The sequence below is a fragment of the Natator depressus genome, chromosome 9 (genome assembly GCF_965152275.1).
Source record: "Natator depressus isolate rNatDep1 chromosome 9, rNatDep2.hap1, whole genome shotgun sequence".
NCBI lineage: Eukaryota > Metazoa > Chordata > Testudines > Cheloniidae > Natator > Natator depressus.
In genome coordinates this window covers 15,694,523-15,710,963 of record NC_134242.1, presented here as the reverse complement: position 1 = coordinate 15,710,963, position 16,441 = coordinate 15,694,523, and the positions used below count along the sequence as shown (strand labels likewise).

Sequence of the window (16,441 nt, the reverse complement as noted above, 5' to 3'; positions counted from 1 at the left end):
TTGATGATCACTTTAGATAAGCTATTACCAGCAGGAGAGTGGGGTGGGAGGAGGTATTGTTTCATGGTGTCTGTGTATATAATGTCTTCTGCAATTTCCACAGTATGCATCCGATGAAGTGAGCTGTAGCTCACGAAAGCTCATGCTCAAATAAATTGGTTAGTCTCTAAGGTGCCACAAGTACTCCTTTTCTTATTGCAGCAGTGCTTAGAGGTCCCAGCCCCATTGTGCTAGGCACTGCACAAACATATACCAAAGAGGTGGGGATATTGTTTATCAGAGAGTGAGAAGCCTTCTGCTAAATCAACATTAGGTTTTCCAGAAGGTAATAATGGAAGGGGACTGAAGTCATCAGTTCAGAATACCAGTCAGTCCCACCAATGGGAGCTGAGCATGTACATCTCACAAGAGAGGGTCAGCATCTTGCAAAATCAGGCTGTCAGTGGTGGAGCCCTGTGTTTGAGTCCCCTGCTCTAACCACTAGGCCCACTCCCTCCTCAATGTGAAAAAAACCTCAGCAACTCAATCCTGAAGAAGAAAGAAAAGGGTTCCCTTAGATAATGTCCTCAATACTTAATAGATGGTGCTGCGCACACTGAGATGTCCTTGTCTGCTGCTATTTCCTACACAGAATAATCTGTCAGCCTTAGCTCTGCCTTATCATTTCCTCCTTTATGTTTAAAAACCATCCAGATGGAAAATGGGGGGAGAGGGAATGTTTTAATGAGAGAATTGTTGTGCTGCTGGCCAGATGGCTTCTCTGACTGAACAAATTCCCAGTACAAAAAAAAAAAAAAAAAAAAAATTAGACACCACCACCTACAACTGATAACAGTGCAGTGGGAGTATTTGTTCCTTAGCAAAGTTCCATTGTCTTCTGTGCACATTTCCCTTACTGAAGGGGTCAAGGAAAAATTTAACAAAAACAGACTTCCAAGATTTGTAATCCAAACACCCATTGCGGGGGATGGAAAGGGATACTGCATGGGAAATCCTAAGTCTAGGCAACCACAAAACTCTGTGGGCTATACTCAGTCCATGTGTAAGTGGGTGAAAGTTCATTGATTTTCCAGGAGTTAAACCCACTCATATCTTTAATCCAGTGCATATCCTTTACGGACAATTGCACAGATGCTCTCTTTTCAAAATCAATGAGGAATGCAATCCCTGCAAGGCAGCTGGACTGCATCTTCCTGCACAAGTACAAAATACTAATTACCACAACCTGCTGGGAAAAGACCTTACTGGGTAAGATCTTCCTGGCACCCAAGAATTTAGCATGAGATTTCCACGCACCGTAATTAGTTTCTAGCACTCATACCTAAAACACCGGAGGCGGAGTGACTGAGCAAATCGTCCAGCTTTGTAGTCCTTTCCATCCATCACTGAAGGGACCGTTTCGGTGTCTTGTACAATGATAGCCATTTCACTGTCACGTTTTCCCAGCATGCTGCGGTCATTGATGTTAGCAGAGCCTTTCAAAGGAAACAGAGAAACTATAACACCACAAACAATACATACCAATTCCCCAAGGAATGCGACCACCACCAAAGTGACAGACCTGTTTACCGCCAGCAGGACATGGGCCCAGATCCTCAAAGCTATGGGAGTTAGGTACCTAATAACTTTAAGAACTGGGTCGTGCCAGCTCCTCCTTTGCAGGGCCCCAGCATTCACAGTATGCCCTGAAACTAGGTAGAAAGACATACCACTCTTATGTGTAAAGGAGAGTTTCAATGAGTAGCTCTCCTCCAACCTCACACTCTTCTGTGTATATCCTACCACCATCACTTTACTGTCGACCTCCTCTACCATACCACTGTGTGGTTCCTTGCCTGTGCATATGACAAGTTCAGCTGCCTGGACTAAGCTGACCTGCACTCAGTTGTCCCCAGTCTCTTCCAATGCAAGTGATAAAACACTATGAGAGTTCACAGGTTAAAAATCTCCTCCTTTGTCAGTAGGTGGTAGAGAGGAGGCTGAATTACCTTTGCCACTTCTTGAAACTGGAGAAGATCAATGTAAATGCCATGTGAACATTATCCATTTTTTTCTCGTTAGCAAAATAATTTAGGTTGCTAAGGATGGAGAGTCTCGAGATGAAGATTTGTAAAGAGCAGATCCTCCATCAAAGCCACTTCTGATTTAAAGAGCCACAAAAGAGCCAAGATCAATATGTGGGGGGGAAAAATCTCCACATTCTCCATAAACTCCAGGGCATGAAAGAAGGTTAAACAATTTTAAATCAAACACAAAAGGTTTAAAAACTTAATTTCTCAGAAGCCTCCAGCTATTCTTGCAGAGCGATACCATGGCATGCAAGGGCAAGGGTCAGAGTTTAATGTGGTCTTTATTTAATATGTTTAATGACACAAGCCGGCTTCTTTGTTTGAAGTCATGCTATGGATTTTCTTTGCTGCATTTATTTCATAATAAAAGAAAGGAAAATTTTTTACTTGGATTTATGCCCTAAGCCCAGGCAGAATCAGTGTTAAAGTAAGTTGCACAGCAGAGCCCACTTATGTAGAATTAATGTTTCTTCTAAAATAAACAACAGAAAAAGAAAACACCTTCAGGGTTTTTTGTGGGGGCGAAGAGGGGTTAAGAAAGAAGGAAATCATTTCGGAGTCATACTGCACTGAGGCAGGTGGAGGGCTCCAGTTTCTAGCAACTGGTAAGTAAGGCTTCCAAAACTCCCAGGGGCCAAATTTTCATTTCTATGTATGGAGAGCTACGTGCACCAGTTCTCAAGTATTGCCAATACAATGAAAATGTACCCTCCGGGGGCGTAGAAGCCATTCTAACCATCAGGGACATTTGTTCTTTTTCTATTCTTTGCTGTGCTGTTGATGTAGCATTAGAACATACTGTGCAAAATGTAAAGAGCCAAAATATCAGACAATTCTTTCAGAACATATGCACATGTCCTAATATATAATTATAACTTTTCCCCTCTCTTTAAAAATGTTTTGAGTGCAATCACGGCAGTTTAACGGTGCCAGAGTGACGGCACTGGAGAATAAGGTTATTTGGCCATATAACAAGAATGGAGATGGGTAGTAGAAGCTTCTCCCTGGTACTCGGCTACTGTACTTCATTGTGTTCTGCAGAGATCATCTCCAAGACTGGCAGGTTCTCTATGGTCATCCAGTCTTCAGTCACTCTTTCCAGGTGCCAATTAGTTCAGATTCTGATTGTGGTCTTTATGGTGGGAACACCCATACGCTAAGAACTGGGCTGAGAGAACCAGCTCATTTAACACAGATCAGCTAACTGCCAGTGCAGTCAAGAATCATTCTAATGCCTCAGCTATTTCAAATGGGTGTTTGTGTCAGGATCCAGTTACAGCCAGGGAGAAACTGGCAACTATCCCTAAGCAAGCCTTTGACTTTGTGTGCCCATTCCTGCATCTCCCACGGATTTGGACATCCAAGTGACTGCACAATCACTCTGCATATATAAAATGGACAATGCACTTAGGCACTTTGCTTAGATGCCCGCCCAACGCTTGCAGAAAAATGTAACTCCAAAGGGGATTAACCTATACTGCACAGATATCAGGAAAAAAACATGGCACAGAAAGGCAGACAAGAGTTTGTCTCAGGGGAAGGAGCAGCAAGAGACTACAATAGTTGGGATTTAGCAAATTAACATATACCCACAAAAACTCCAGGCAAAGCAAAAACCCTTCAACAAGCTGGTTCCTACATAAAGAAACCCAGATGCTTTAGTAATCCCAGTGACTGAATGTACTGACTACTGCTTTATCAGGAGTTGCTAGTGAGAAGAAGAAAAATAAAATCAACCCCCGCAAAATACTCCCACTCCTCCACAATGCAGCTGAACTAAGAATTTATTCCCATGTGCTTCAACTACTCAGGGCTTCAGTCACATGGAATTCTTTTCTTTTGGGGGGCCGGGAGGAATTAACCAAATTAATTGATGTTTAAATCAATTAATCAGCAGGAAATTTAAGGTAGGACACATTTGTGCCTCACCGGCTTGTAAACATCTGTGTCACTGCTCTCCTACAGCAGCTGCAGAACCTGGGCCTTGCTTTTTCCACTGGAATGTTGGCACTTTAATAGGAATGTGCCAGATACATGGGGCAGCACTGGGGGATGTATTTAGTTCCACAGCTGGTACGTTGAGCCCAAGACTCTCGGGTAGGTCTACACTACAAAGTGACCTGCGGCCGCGTGTCTCAGAGCCTGGGTCAACTGACTTGGGCTCACACTACAGGGCTAAAAATAGCAGTGTAGACATTCTTGGCGCCCAGGCTCTGAAACCCAGCCAGGGGGTTGGTGTCAGAGCCCTGGCTCCAGTCCAAGCCTGAACATTTACATAGCTATTTTTAGCCCCAGACTAAGAGCCCCCCGAAGCATAAATCGGTTGACCTAGGCTTTGAGATTTGCTGCCGTGGGTCTTTATTTATTTATTTATTTTTTGCAGTGTAGACATACCTTGGATGACAGCAAAACATACAGATAGCACATCACCACGCCCACTTCCATTTATGTGGATGCACCACAGAATTAGTCCTATGTTTATGATCATCAATAGTAAAACTATTGTGGCTGTTCTTCATACTAGAGACGTGAGAAGACTATCAAAAGGACAACTACATAGCAAAACCCTCCCAATCCAAACTTCAACCTATCTAAGGGTATATGGTATAAGGATTGTCTCTGAGGTGGAGGACAGTATCATTCTGCTTCTTACAAGACCTAATATTATGTTGCTCATGGGCAAAGCCTTCATACTGCTATAATGGGCTGAAAAGGGCTTTCTTAAAGAAAGAGGAGTAATTCTGGGTCAGATTCCGCTCTTGTATTCTGTGGTATAAATAAGAGCTGAATTTGGCCTTATGTTGTTATTTTATGGCCTTATAATAAATATACAATAACAGAGAGACGGATGAAAATGCATCTACAACTTGTTATAACGTATTTTCCCAATGGTCACATGTTCCCCAAGCCTTCCAAATTTCACAGCACATTCTATTCTTTAAGGAACAGATGACAACTCGCAATTTAGTGGCTAAAGCTGAGTTTGATGAAAACAAATGGACAGAATTCCCTGCGGTGGGACAAGTTTAACCACCAAGGGAATTTCAAAGCCACATTTCTTTATCAATTAATCAATACACTTTAGAAACCTTCCTCCATCTCACTTCCCCCATTAACTTGTAATTACTTTACATTTAAATTCACTATATAACACAGGGAATGTGTTAGCAGGTAAAATGGAACAGAGCACACCAAGTAGAGATAGCCATGTGCACTTTCAGTCGGGGTAGTCAAATGGTACAAATTTCCCCTGCAACCATCTTACTCACCAATTATGACAGTGTTGTCATCAGCTATAAGCAATTTGCTGTGAACGTAGATGAGTTCAGTGACGAGATTTCCATCCAGCTCAGCATATGTTCGAAGCCCACAGAACGATATGTAGTTTATCCACTGATCTCCAACTGAGGATTAAAAGGGACAATGAGGTGGGAGTGAGAGGTGGTCATTAGTAACGCAGAGGCAAGGAAAAGCAAAACAGTTAACTTTCAACATCTCCTTAACAATAACCTAATGTAAATAAGTCTCTTTAAAATAGATCTTACTCTTCTATGCCTCTCTGTGCCATTCTGATCCATATAGGCAGCTTGACTGGCTACCCAGGGATTCCCCCCATTTTGTCTTGTGTTATATACTAGCACCTCCAATTGATGCTAATGTCTGAGAATCACTTCACTAGTTGCTTGCTTTCTCTGACTGAGCTGTGGGGAAGAGGTTATAACCAGTTTTTTTGTCTGCACATGCTATGGAAACCATTTTCTATTTTAAATTAGCTACAGTTCAGATTTGCACAAAGATACATGAATCAAGGATGTATTATGTAGCACGTGTATTTATGAAACACGTTTTTCATGGTACTATGATTTCCATCCAAGCAAATTTAAGGACACAGGCTGACCCCAAGAAAGCAATGATGATAACAGTGTTATAATTAAATGGTTTTATCTCTACATGGTCACTGGGTGCCAAGCAACAGTGTAACAGAAAACCATCTCTAAAACCACCCAAAGCCATATGATCCAATAAACAAAATCCAAGTGTGGTGAAGAATCATACATAAGAATTCCCCACCCAACAATCTATAAAATACCCACTTCTATTGTCCTCAATCCATCTTTGTGCTGCATAACCCAATGTTAGAAACCAACTGGACCACAACAATCTCAAGCTAAACAAAAATAAACTTTGGGAGTCTTGTCCACGAGGATGACACTGATTGGATCTTACTGCTTGATTATATTTCTTCAGATACACAGATGTTTTTAGCTAGTGTGTTTTCCTTATTTTGAAGATATTCTTGACATAATTGCAGTATTTTGTGTTACTGAAGTTTATATTAACTGGCAACTGGATGAGCTCATTTATGCTTTATAGCTAATCAATCAAAGTTTAGTGTCCTCAAGACCTAATGATGAACATCACACAGAGAGGGAAACAAAGCACTTACTCTCTGCTTTCAATTGTTCCAGGATAGAATTATCTCCTCTGCACATGGTCCTGGAAAGAATTAAGGCGGCAGTTACAAATACAAGTGATCTGAAGCAATGACATATAATTAGGTATGTGAAGTTAGCGATACTCCTAATGTGCTAATCACAAACACAAGACACATTTTAAGTATCATATAAAGAGAAGAGCTGTGACATTCTCAGAATACATTTTTCCTAAACAAATGTTAACATCGGTGTAGGACACAAAAGGCATAGAAGTTCGTATGCACCACTGGTCGGTCACCTTATGCTGGGGAAGGTATTGTTGTCTACATGGGGATAGGTTTCAGAGTAACAGCCGTGTTAGCCTGTATTCGCAAAAGGAAAAGGAGTACTTGCGGCACCTTAGAGACTAACCATTTTAAATTTTTCATGCAGTTGATAGATTCCCACTCCATACGGCTAAATGCAGTGCCTTGCATAATGACAGGTTTCAGAGTAACAGCCGTGTTAGTCTGTATTCGCAAAAAGAAAAGGAGTACTTGTGGCACCTTAGAGACTAACCAATTTTGCAAAAAGAAAAGGAGTAAATTGGTCAGTCTCTAAGGTGCCACAAGTACTCCTTTTCTTTTTGCGAATACAGACTAACACAGCTGTTACTCTGAAACCTGTCATTATGCAAGGCACTGCATTTAGCCGTATGGAGTGGGAATCTATCAACTGCATGAAAAATTTAAATTGGTTAGTCTCTAAGGTGCCACAAGTACTCCTTTTCTTTTTACATGGGGATTAAAAACCCACATCTGGCCTGGATCAGCTAAGTTGGGCTAACAGGGCTGAAAAATCTCTGTGCAGACATAACCTAAGTATGATTCCTGCCGATCACTGGACTCTCAATGTTGGTCCCTTGGTCTCACCACCCCTATGGTAGCATAGCTCTCTTATAAACCCATGCTGCCTTCAGCTGTCCCTCCCCCAGAAAGCAGTCACAGCAGTGCCACTTCCTTCCCCTTTCAGAGCCTCCCCCGCCATCACCCTTGTGCTGGGATTGCTTCTCTCTTCTGAGCAAGGAGAGGAGAGCATCGGGTCCCAAGGATCAGAAGGGATCTTTGAGTAGTCTGAGCATCAGCTTTGAAAAAGACTATGGGGAAGATTTTTAAAGGCATAACTGGTAGCTATGTGCCTAATCCCCAGTGACTTTCATTGGGATTTAGGGCCTGCCATCTGTGCCTTTGAAAATCTCTCTCTTCCCCGACCCCACCCTACTGCCAGGCTCTGTGGATCGCAAGATTGCAAAACTTTGAGGCCTGCCTCAACCTTTACTCCTTGCAAAGTGATATATTTAGTACCATGAAATATATTGGGTGTGGGTCTTTTAGATGGGGCCTCCTGTGCTCTGTGTGAACATTAAATATCAGTACTTATGCATGCATTTCCTGGGTATAATATAAGTGCCTGTGTTTGAAAATGCAGCTGGTTATTCCTCTCAGGCTGATCTCAGGATCTGTGAGAGATACCTGCAAGAAATTCAAGCTCTTCAGAGGAAACCTAACTAGGAACCCTGACAAAAGCAATCTGTGAATTTACTTGGCTGACAAAACCACAAAACTCTGAGCTCCCTCTGCTGGCTGGGCAGCAGGGCAGTCAAATAAAACACTCGTCTCTGGGCTGAGTTGTCATCTTTAATGATGGTGGAGCTCAAAGAAAGATAGAGTTGTAGTGCTAATATTTGTTGTTGAACAAAATAAAGCCATATTAATTTCAGCTCTGTTGAAACCACGGGGAAAACTGATACTAAAATACTGTCAGGCTTCTAAAAAAATATCAAAAACACACAGATAAACGAGAAAAAATGTAGTGATAGCATCTAAATTCCTAAGAGAAGGATGGAAATGTCAAGTATGAGTAAATTAAGTCTACCTCTATGTGCTTGTAGAAAAACTTATTTTGGAGCCTTATGGTGCATCCAGAAAGCAGGCTAGATAATAAGCTCAGCAAGGATTTTATTAGCTATCTCTAAGTCCAAGGTCACTACTGCAAATAACAATAATATAAAAAACTGTTGGCGTGTTATGTAAAAACTGTATCACAGATAAATAGTTCATTTTCTTTTTCTTTCCCACATACTGTATTTATGTACAGCACCTAGCACAATACGGCCTTGATTCTGATTGGAGCCTGTGGTTATTACCACAGTACAAAAATCATCATCACTACCACCACCACCAAATCAACAAAAGCATGGAGATCACTATAAAGATCTCGGAGTACCATGTCCTTTTTTTGACTGTGCACAGTACCTGTAGTTGAAGTGCATTATGGCCTGCAGTGCATTCCCACCTCCGGTTGAAATATCTCCTTCAAATCCAGGCAACAGCGGGATCACCACATACACTCGGTATCGGTTTTTTTCCCTAAAATAAATAATCCAATAATCCTTTGGGGATATTTTCCTGCAATTTCAACTTCTTTTCACCAGTCTTTATTAATACTAAACTTCCATTATCTTCACTGGCCCCCATTCCACTGATTTACTCCTATGGTTTCTGTAGCGGGCTTCTACTTCATTTTTAAGGGAGTGTGAGTCAAATGCATTTTTGGTTCAGGTTTTCCTCAGCTGTGGTTAGTGCTACAGCATTTATTTAAATGCACATGCAACAGAAGGTATAATTTACTAAGAACTGAAAACAACAAAAACAGGTGTAGAATAAAAAGAAAGGTTGGGACATATTCATTTAAGTGTAACAGGTATGGTTTGCATCACAGAGATGCAAAAGTGAGGTAATTTTCTTGATTGTTGTGTCTAGCTTTATGGAAATAAGTGCATTTGAGAACCTCAGTTTAAATGGACAGCACCTTATTGAACATGGCTAGCAGCATAAATTATTATTGTAAAGTCAATACAAGCATGAAAACAAAATTAAATCTACAGTTTGCCTCCTTTACCAACCTTGTCCCTGTTTCCAAGCTGCAGATTATACTGGGAGAGGAGATAGATAGAAAACTCAGTGCACTGGCCAGCTTTTGATGAATGGGCCTTCCCAGAATATTTAGAAAGGGCAAATATTTGGCCTCATACATCACAAGGGTTCAGTTTTCAAGTATCCTTAATTGTGATCTGATCCTGGATTACCACTGACTTGCTAAATCCACCCATTTTTGCTTTTCTTTGTTGATAGTTAGATGCTTATCTTGAGGGCCAGCCAATTTCCCCTGTGGCTTAACTCTAGAGATGCCTTTCAGCCTGAGTAATCCAAAATCACAGTAGGGTGCCAAACAACTGCAATTTCACTAATTAAAATTCAAATGCTCCCTGGCTTTAGATGTTGTTTTTACCACCTTGAAAATAATGGTGGATAATTTCTGATTGCCTAAATTATCAAAGCCCAAATTGTTTTGTTACTGTACTCTATATGTGAAAAGAATCTTATTTAATTTACTCATCACTAGGTGGCAATGTATGGAGAAAGCCATTTTAAAAAACAGTATCTAGGTGGACCAGTTTACATTTTTGTTAAGACCATTTTTTCCTGGTAAATGCTTAATTAGCTTGCACCTTCCGATGAGAGACCAGAATAATGGCCAGGGAATCAAAACTGGTTCTCGTGTGACTACTAGTACATGTATCAGTGGAGGAATTTCTCCTGTTAATGGAACAGCTACCATGGTGGCCCTGAAATGATTGCCAGTTGCTTTGGACTATCAATAGGATTACTCATGCTTAAAGCTAAGCATATGCTTAAGCACTTCATGGTTTAACAAGCATGTGTCATCTGTAATCTCACTATTTGAATAAGACAGTGTATCCTTTAGTAAGCAGAAGGAAGTACAAAGGGAATACAGTACTGAAGGAATCTATTTATCCTAGCTTAAGCTGTCAAATGTTTATAGATAATATTTTAAACGGACAGCACCTTATTGCACATGGCTAAGAGCACACAATTTTTAAAGCATGTTATTTTTAAAGCAAACTTTAGAAATGATTAAAATGTTTCATTTGCACATTATAGAACAGATGTAAATTGCACAGATTTGGAAATTAAGGATATACTTATTGATATTGATGAAAATATACTGTATTAGGAGAAAAAATATTTATAATCAGCTAGTTCTTACACAAAACCCAGTTTGCTTATCTAAACATATAATAAAACCTACCAAAATATGTCAGTGAAACAGAGGAGACAAGGAGAAGAGGAACATTATGAACGTGGAAAATGTTTTGTCTACAGAATAGAGAAATATGATACTTGATTGGGAACACTCCACCAAGATCTTCCATTTAGGATTAAATATCTGTGTGCCAGCCGGCCTTTTTTCCCTTCCCTATGGAAGTTACAATGTATACATTTCATATGGAATAAGTAAGTGTAACATTACTTCTCTCTTCATCCTAGCCAATGCCATACACTTTATGGCAAATGCAATCTGGGCGATTCAGCATGGACTTGATCTTCTACTCCGTTACGTCAGGAGGTACACACCCAGCTGGTTCAGGAAGGTTTGTCCTGCCATGGCAACACTACTATTTATACTTGTGCTAACTCTCAGATGTGCAAGTACATATACATGGACTGGGAATCACACCCTGTGCTCATAAGGTAGATGTAGCCTAAACAGTATATTTTCTGCTAGCTCTAATGTACATGACATTATGGATAGGGAAGAAATCTACAATATGTTTGGAGTGGCTCTCCAGCTTAACAAAACTATGCTGGTAGATTGAGATTATGCTGCACCACAATGGCCAAATGCCAAGGAGCCAGAAACACTGGGTTGCCATACAAATACTAGCACTTTTGAATACTGAATGCCATTGTGAGGCACACTGCAAAAGTGAGTAAATTTGGTAAACAAAATATTTCTGGCTTTGATGTATATCCAATTGCAGATGCAGAACCAGATTCTTCTCTCATGGATTTTACCCAAGTGTAATTCCATAGACTTCACTGAAGTGAGAAGAGAATCAACCTACAGGCTTTTCTCCACAGCATGGTACAGTTACCTTCACTATACATTGCTCACTGACCATGTTCCTGTATCTATCCCCAAGTTGTCCCACCTTCTGGTTGTTAGGTAGACAGTGGTGTTCATGTTGAAGCAAACCAATTTCTCCACTGTCTGTCTTTCTTCCATGGTGTTTCTGACCACTTCAAACCAGATTCTGACCTCACACTGGTTTGCTATCATCTTAATGACTCCTGATTTACACCAATGTAAAGAAGAAGAAAATCAGACCCTCTCTCTCTCAGGAGTGTCACCTCCTTCACTTGTCTGTATTTCATATTGAAGCACTGAAGAGAGTGAAATTGAGATGACTCCAATGGGTTTCTGAGGACCTTAACACCTCTGAAAATCAGTTCATACATGCTTATGCATCAGAGGAATATTTAGAGACCAGACATTGCAAGTAAATGAAACTCATCCACGTGCACAGTGAAAAGCACAAGTGTTAGCTGAAAGGGGGAAGGAAAAGGAGGAAGGTTTCCAATAAACTCAATCCAACACCGTAGGGTATGACAAATGTGTCTTAGGGTATGTCTAAACTGCGTAAAAACCCCATGGCACCAAGCCTGAAACCCAGTCAACTGACTCAGGCTAGCGGGGCTTGGGCTGCAGGGCTAAAAATAGCAATGTAGATGTTTGGGCTTGGCCTGGCGCCTGGGTTCTGAGACCCTCCCCCCTCGCGGGGTCTCACAGCCTGGGCTCCAGCCCTAGCCTGAACATCTACACTGCAGTTTTATAGCCCCGCAGCCTGAGTCCTACGAGCCTGAGTCAGCTAACCCTGGCCAGCTATGGATCTTTTATTGCAGTGTAGGCATATCCTGAAAGATAGACACCAGAAAAACAAACCTAAGCAAAGCTGTCCAGGATCACAGAAAAGGCAAAACTAATTCCTTTGTTGCTAAACGCTCCAATTAGACACGTGATCACTGGACCAGTTCTTAAGTGGCAACACTAAGATATCTGACTCTGATCCATCCATGCAACCTGCTGTAACTACTGTACAATTTAAAATACTATGGTTCTCTTGCAGTGATGTGGGGATTGTAAATATCCTCCAGCACTTATCAGAGAAGGGGCTGGCAGTGCAGTAATGGTTTAAACTTGAAGCACCATCAAATTCCTCAGAGTATGGCAGCTTTCACTCTCCCCATTTAAAAGCAATCTTGTGCATAGAGATCTTCAATAAACCATGTATCCAGTTTATATGATTAAACTTACTTGTGTGTAAAGTTGAAGAACAGTTACAATCATGAAACTAACGCTGGCAATGGACCCATAATGTTAGTTAAGATTTAGCAAATACAAGTACCAACAACTTGCTTTTTGACTGAAGTAACATATCTTATAAGGCCAAATTCTACACTCAGCGACACCAGTACAAGTTCAGAATAATGCTGTCAACTTCAGTGGAGTTATTGCAGATTTACATTGGTGTAACAGAGCAGAATTTGGCCCAAATAAATGTTGCCTCTGAGTAAGGACTGTGTCCCTTTACGTATTATTTAAACTGTGTCTTACAAATGCAGTCTGGATTCCATTTACAGTATTTTTAATATCATCCTAGTAACAACAACCTGACAGTTCTTTTGAAAACAAAAAAATACCTGTGTGCTTTAAGAATCCTTCGAGCGATGGTATCTCCAATCTTGTTAGAAACGACTTTGTCATCAGCACAGCTAATAAAAAATTGGTTCTAAGGGAAAAGTGAACACAAAGAAATTCAGAATCATCTCACTGTCTTTTTGTCAAGGATGATGGTTCAGTGGTTAGGCCTGGGACACAGAGTACCCAGATTCACTTCCCTGGTCCACCACTGACTTCCTCAATGCCCTTATACAAATCAGTTAGTCTTTCTGTGCCTCAGCTCACCTTCTGTGAAATGGGGATAGTAGCACTGTCCTGCCTCACAGAGAGGTTGAGAGGATTAATACATTAAAGATCGTCATGCATTCAGATACTACAATAATGGGGGATGGATAGATAAACAAATAGACATTGGGCTGGGGCCCCATTTTGCTACAGTTTGAAAGAAACATTTTTGCTGAACACAGAACAGCAATGACACAATAAGATCACAGGGTTTAATCGCTACAAAAATCTCAAAACCCAGAATGTATGATTTTTGTTAGGATAAGAAAAAAATTAAGTGACTGTTTTCAGCATCAGCATAGATAATGGCCTCAAATGAGCAATCCTCAGAATTGTAAAAAAAAAAAAATAATAATGATAATCAGATTTTGTGGCTATGACTAAGCATGAAGCATACGCAAGCTAGAGGCTGCTTCCCAAGCATGTAATTATCTTCAGATAATTATTTGGCATTATTGCCATTGTGAAACTCTTACTTTGACACATGAGGTGAAATCCTGGCTCATTGAAGTCAATGGGCATTTTGCTATTGACCTTACTGGGGCCAGGATTCAACCATGCTGTCTACAAAGCCATAAATGCTTTCAGGGTTGTGGGACTATTCTGAGTCAAGAAGCAAATAAACCTACATCCTGTACAACGTTTTCCTGGATGGCTATGTATTATTTTAATTAAATGGTGTCTGTGTGTGCGCTCAGGGGGAATAATTATTCTTGATTAATCTCCCTCTTTCAACACTACCAAGTAAAAAACATCCAAACAATAGATGGAAACGGATACAGCATAAGTGTCTCCATTCAGCCATTTATTCCTGCATTTATAAAGCCATTCATACAGAGAAGAATTATGCAAGTTCTAAGATACTATTAAGTGAGTCCACTGCACATCGATGGGAGACCAAACACTTTGATATGTAGGGCTGGGAATGCAGCAGAGCCAAGAAGGCAGCTGGAAGAATATTGCATGGGAGACAAAAGTTGCTAGAGGTTCTGGAAAGAGAAACAGTAACGGAGTGGCCTTGTATTTTAACCCATCCTTAGAGTTCTGTACTGGTACATTAATTACTGACCTGATCCAAAGCCTATTCAAGTCAATGGACATAATCCTATTGACATCTGGGGGCTCCAGATCAGGCCCTATATTAATATTAAAGTCTCAAAATTTACAAAAGGAAAATAAAATAAAGAACTATGCTCCTGAGGGTCACAGGATGTGCTCAGCACTTCATTGAACCAAACTGCCATTATCTTGCATCTTCGGTACTTACTTCGATATAGATGTAGTGTTTGCTGTTTTCTATCACGCTAACATAAGCATTGTGGATGGATTCTTCATGGTACTTGATACCAGCTGACCAATCTGCAGCAGAACGGAGCACCTGTAAAGAAAAGGATTAGCTGTTTTAGTTCTGCCCTGATATAAGATGGCACTGGCACCCTTTACTAATTGTTTTGAACTGGTTGGTTTATTTTTCATGATTTCACTGACTTCTGTAACATGCATAACATTTGCTAATTACATGTTATATGTATAACAAAGGGAAATAAAGCTTAGAAATACTGTTAAAAATTAAAACAATCTGATGAAAATATAAAGGTCTTGATTCACCATTTTGTTACCCCAATGTTATGCCAGAGTAACTTCAGTGAAGTCAATGGAATTACACTGGTGTAAAACTGGAGACACAGAGTGGCGAATCTGGTTGCAAAACTCTATTACTTACTGTAGTTCTTGTAATGCTGAATTGCCTCTAATATATTTTCTCAAAACTTGACCTTGAGCTCATTGAAGTCAATTACAAAATTCCCATTGACTTCTATGGTGCCAGATGAGGCATTTATTTCTTATGCACAGAGACACATGCCATCAATTTTACAGCTGAAGTGCCTACTGAAATCAGTGAGTTTTGCCCAAAAACTGATGGTGCATTATAATAAACAGGCCAATGGCACCAAATTTTAAACAGGAATGGCAGTCTCTGCCCTAAACAAGTACGGTCATTTACATTTTTGTGAAAAATTCTTCCAAAACTGGTCAAATTTGTCAGATTTGTGATTTTTTTATTTTAATTTGCAGTAGGTCAAACTCACAAGAAAATTTTTTCTGACTGTCAATCAGAACAGGCATTTCTGAAGTAACAGGCGTTTCAAGATTCTCCGAGTATATTATTACATCCCCAATATAGCACGAAAGCTTTTGTCAAAAGGCTACCAAACTAATATGGGAAATACCCTTTGCTCATATTCTCTCCCATGTTTAATTTTGTCCTTTGCTGAAACTCTGGTCTGTGCTCTCTCAGAGTTTCCTGCCTCTGTTACTATAAACTCCTACTCACTGTCCTTTCCCCAATCTCATCTCTCTCTAGTTCAGTGTGTGCAAACTCCCACTGCCTAGATAGCCTTTCCTACCTTCTGCTCTGACCACGCCTCTCTCTTTTTGAGATCTCTCCAGTGGATTTCTCTTCTTCACCCATTTCTCTTCACCCTGGGCTCCACCCAATCTCTTTCCTCACCATTTCATTCCTCTCCTTCATGCACACCACACCTATGCCTGGAGGAACCCTTCAGTCAACATGATGGCCACCATCTTGGCTAACACTGGGGACTGAACCAGGGACCTTCAGAGCTAAATGCACAAATATCTACAGCTTGAGCTAAAGGGGCAGGTCCTGAGCTAAATTATCATAGCACAACAAGCTTCAATGGAGCAATGACAATTTACACCAGCTAAGGATCTGGCCCCTAGTCCCTATGGCTGAGATCTGTACCAGACTCGCACGCTCTGTTAGGGAACACATCGCACACATTGATCGGTGGATTCCATATTTCCTCCAGATAGAAAAAGCTCATCCAAGTATCTGAGACTCACAGCGAAGTCAAATACTGGACAAATCCCCACTTCTGTGACAGCTGTCATGTTGGCCAACAGCAGGGATTAAACTGGGGACCTCCTGAGCTGAAAGCATAAATTACTGCAGCTTGAGCTGAACAGCCAGCCTCTGTAGCCAGAGGCTGTAACAAACTCGCATCCTTTATGGATTGGGCGCAGACGGTCACATTACCCACA

General features: G+C 40.7%; 1 protein-coding gene across 4 annotated transcripts in view; it reads right to left on the bottom strand.

Annotated features, from left to right (window-relative positions):
* PLD1 (phospholipase D1) overlaps positions 1-16,441 on the bottom strand; it is a 120,755-nt gene that overhangs the window by 8,683 nt on the left and 95,631 nt on the right. For all 4 annotated transcript variants that reach the window (XM_074963566.1, XM_074963567.1, XM_074963568.1 and 1 more), the window contains 6 exons: positions 14,643-14,753; positions 13,111-13,199; positions 8,800-8,913; positions 6,517-6,566; positions 5,339-5,473; positions 1,322-1,475 (listed from right to left, as the gene is read on the bottom strand). In XM_074963566.1, the coding sequence (XP_074819667.1) occupies positions 1,322-1,475; positions 5,339-5,473; positions 6,517-6,566; positions 8,800-8,913; positions 13,111-13,199; positions 14,643-14,753 (653 nt within the window). The remainder of the gene's footprint in view (positions 1-1,321; positions 1,476-5,338; positions 5,474-6,516; positions 6,567-8,799; positions 8,914-13,110; positions 13,200-14,642; positions 14,754-16,441) is intronic.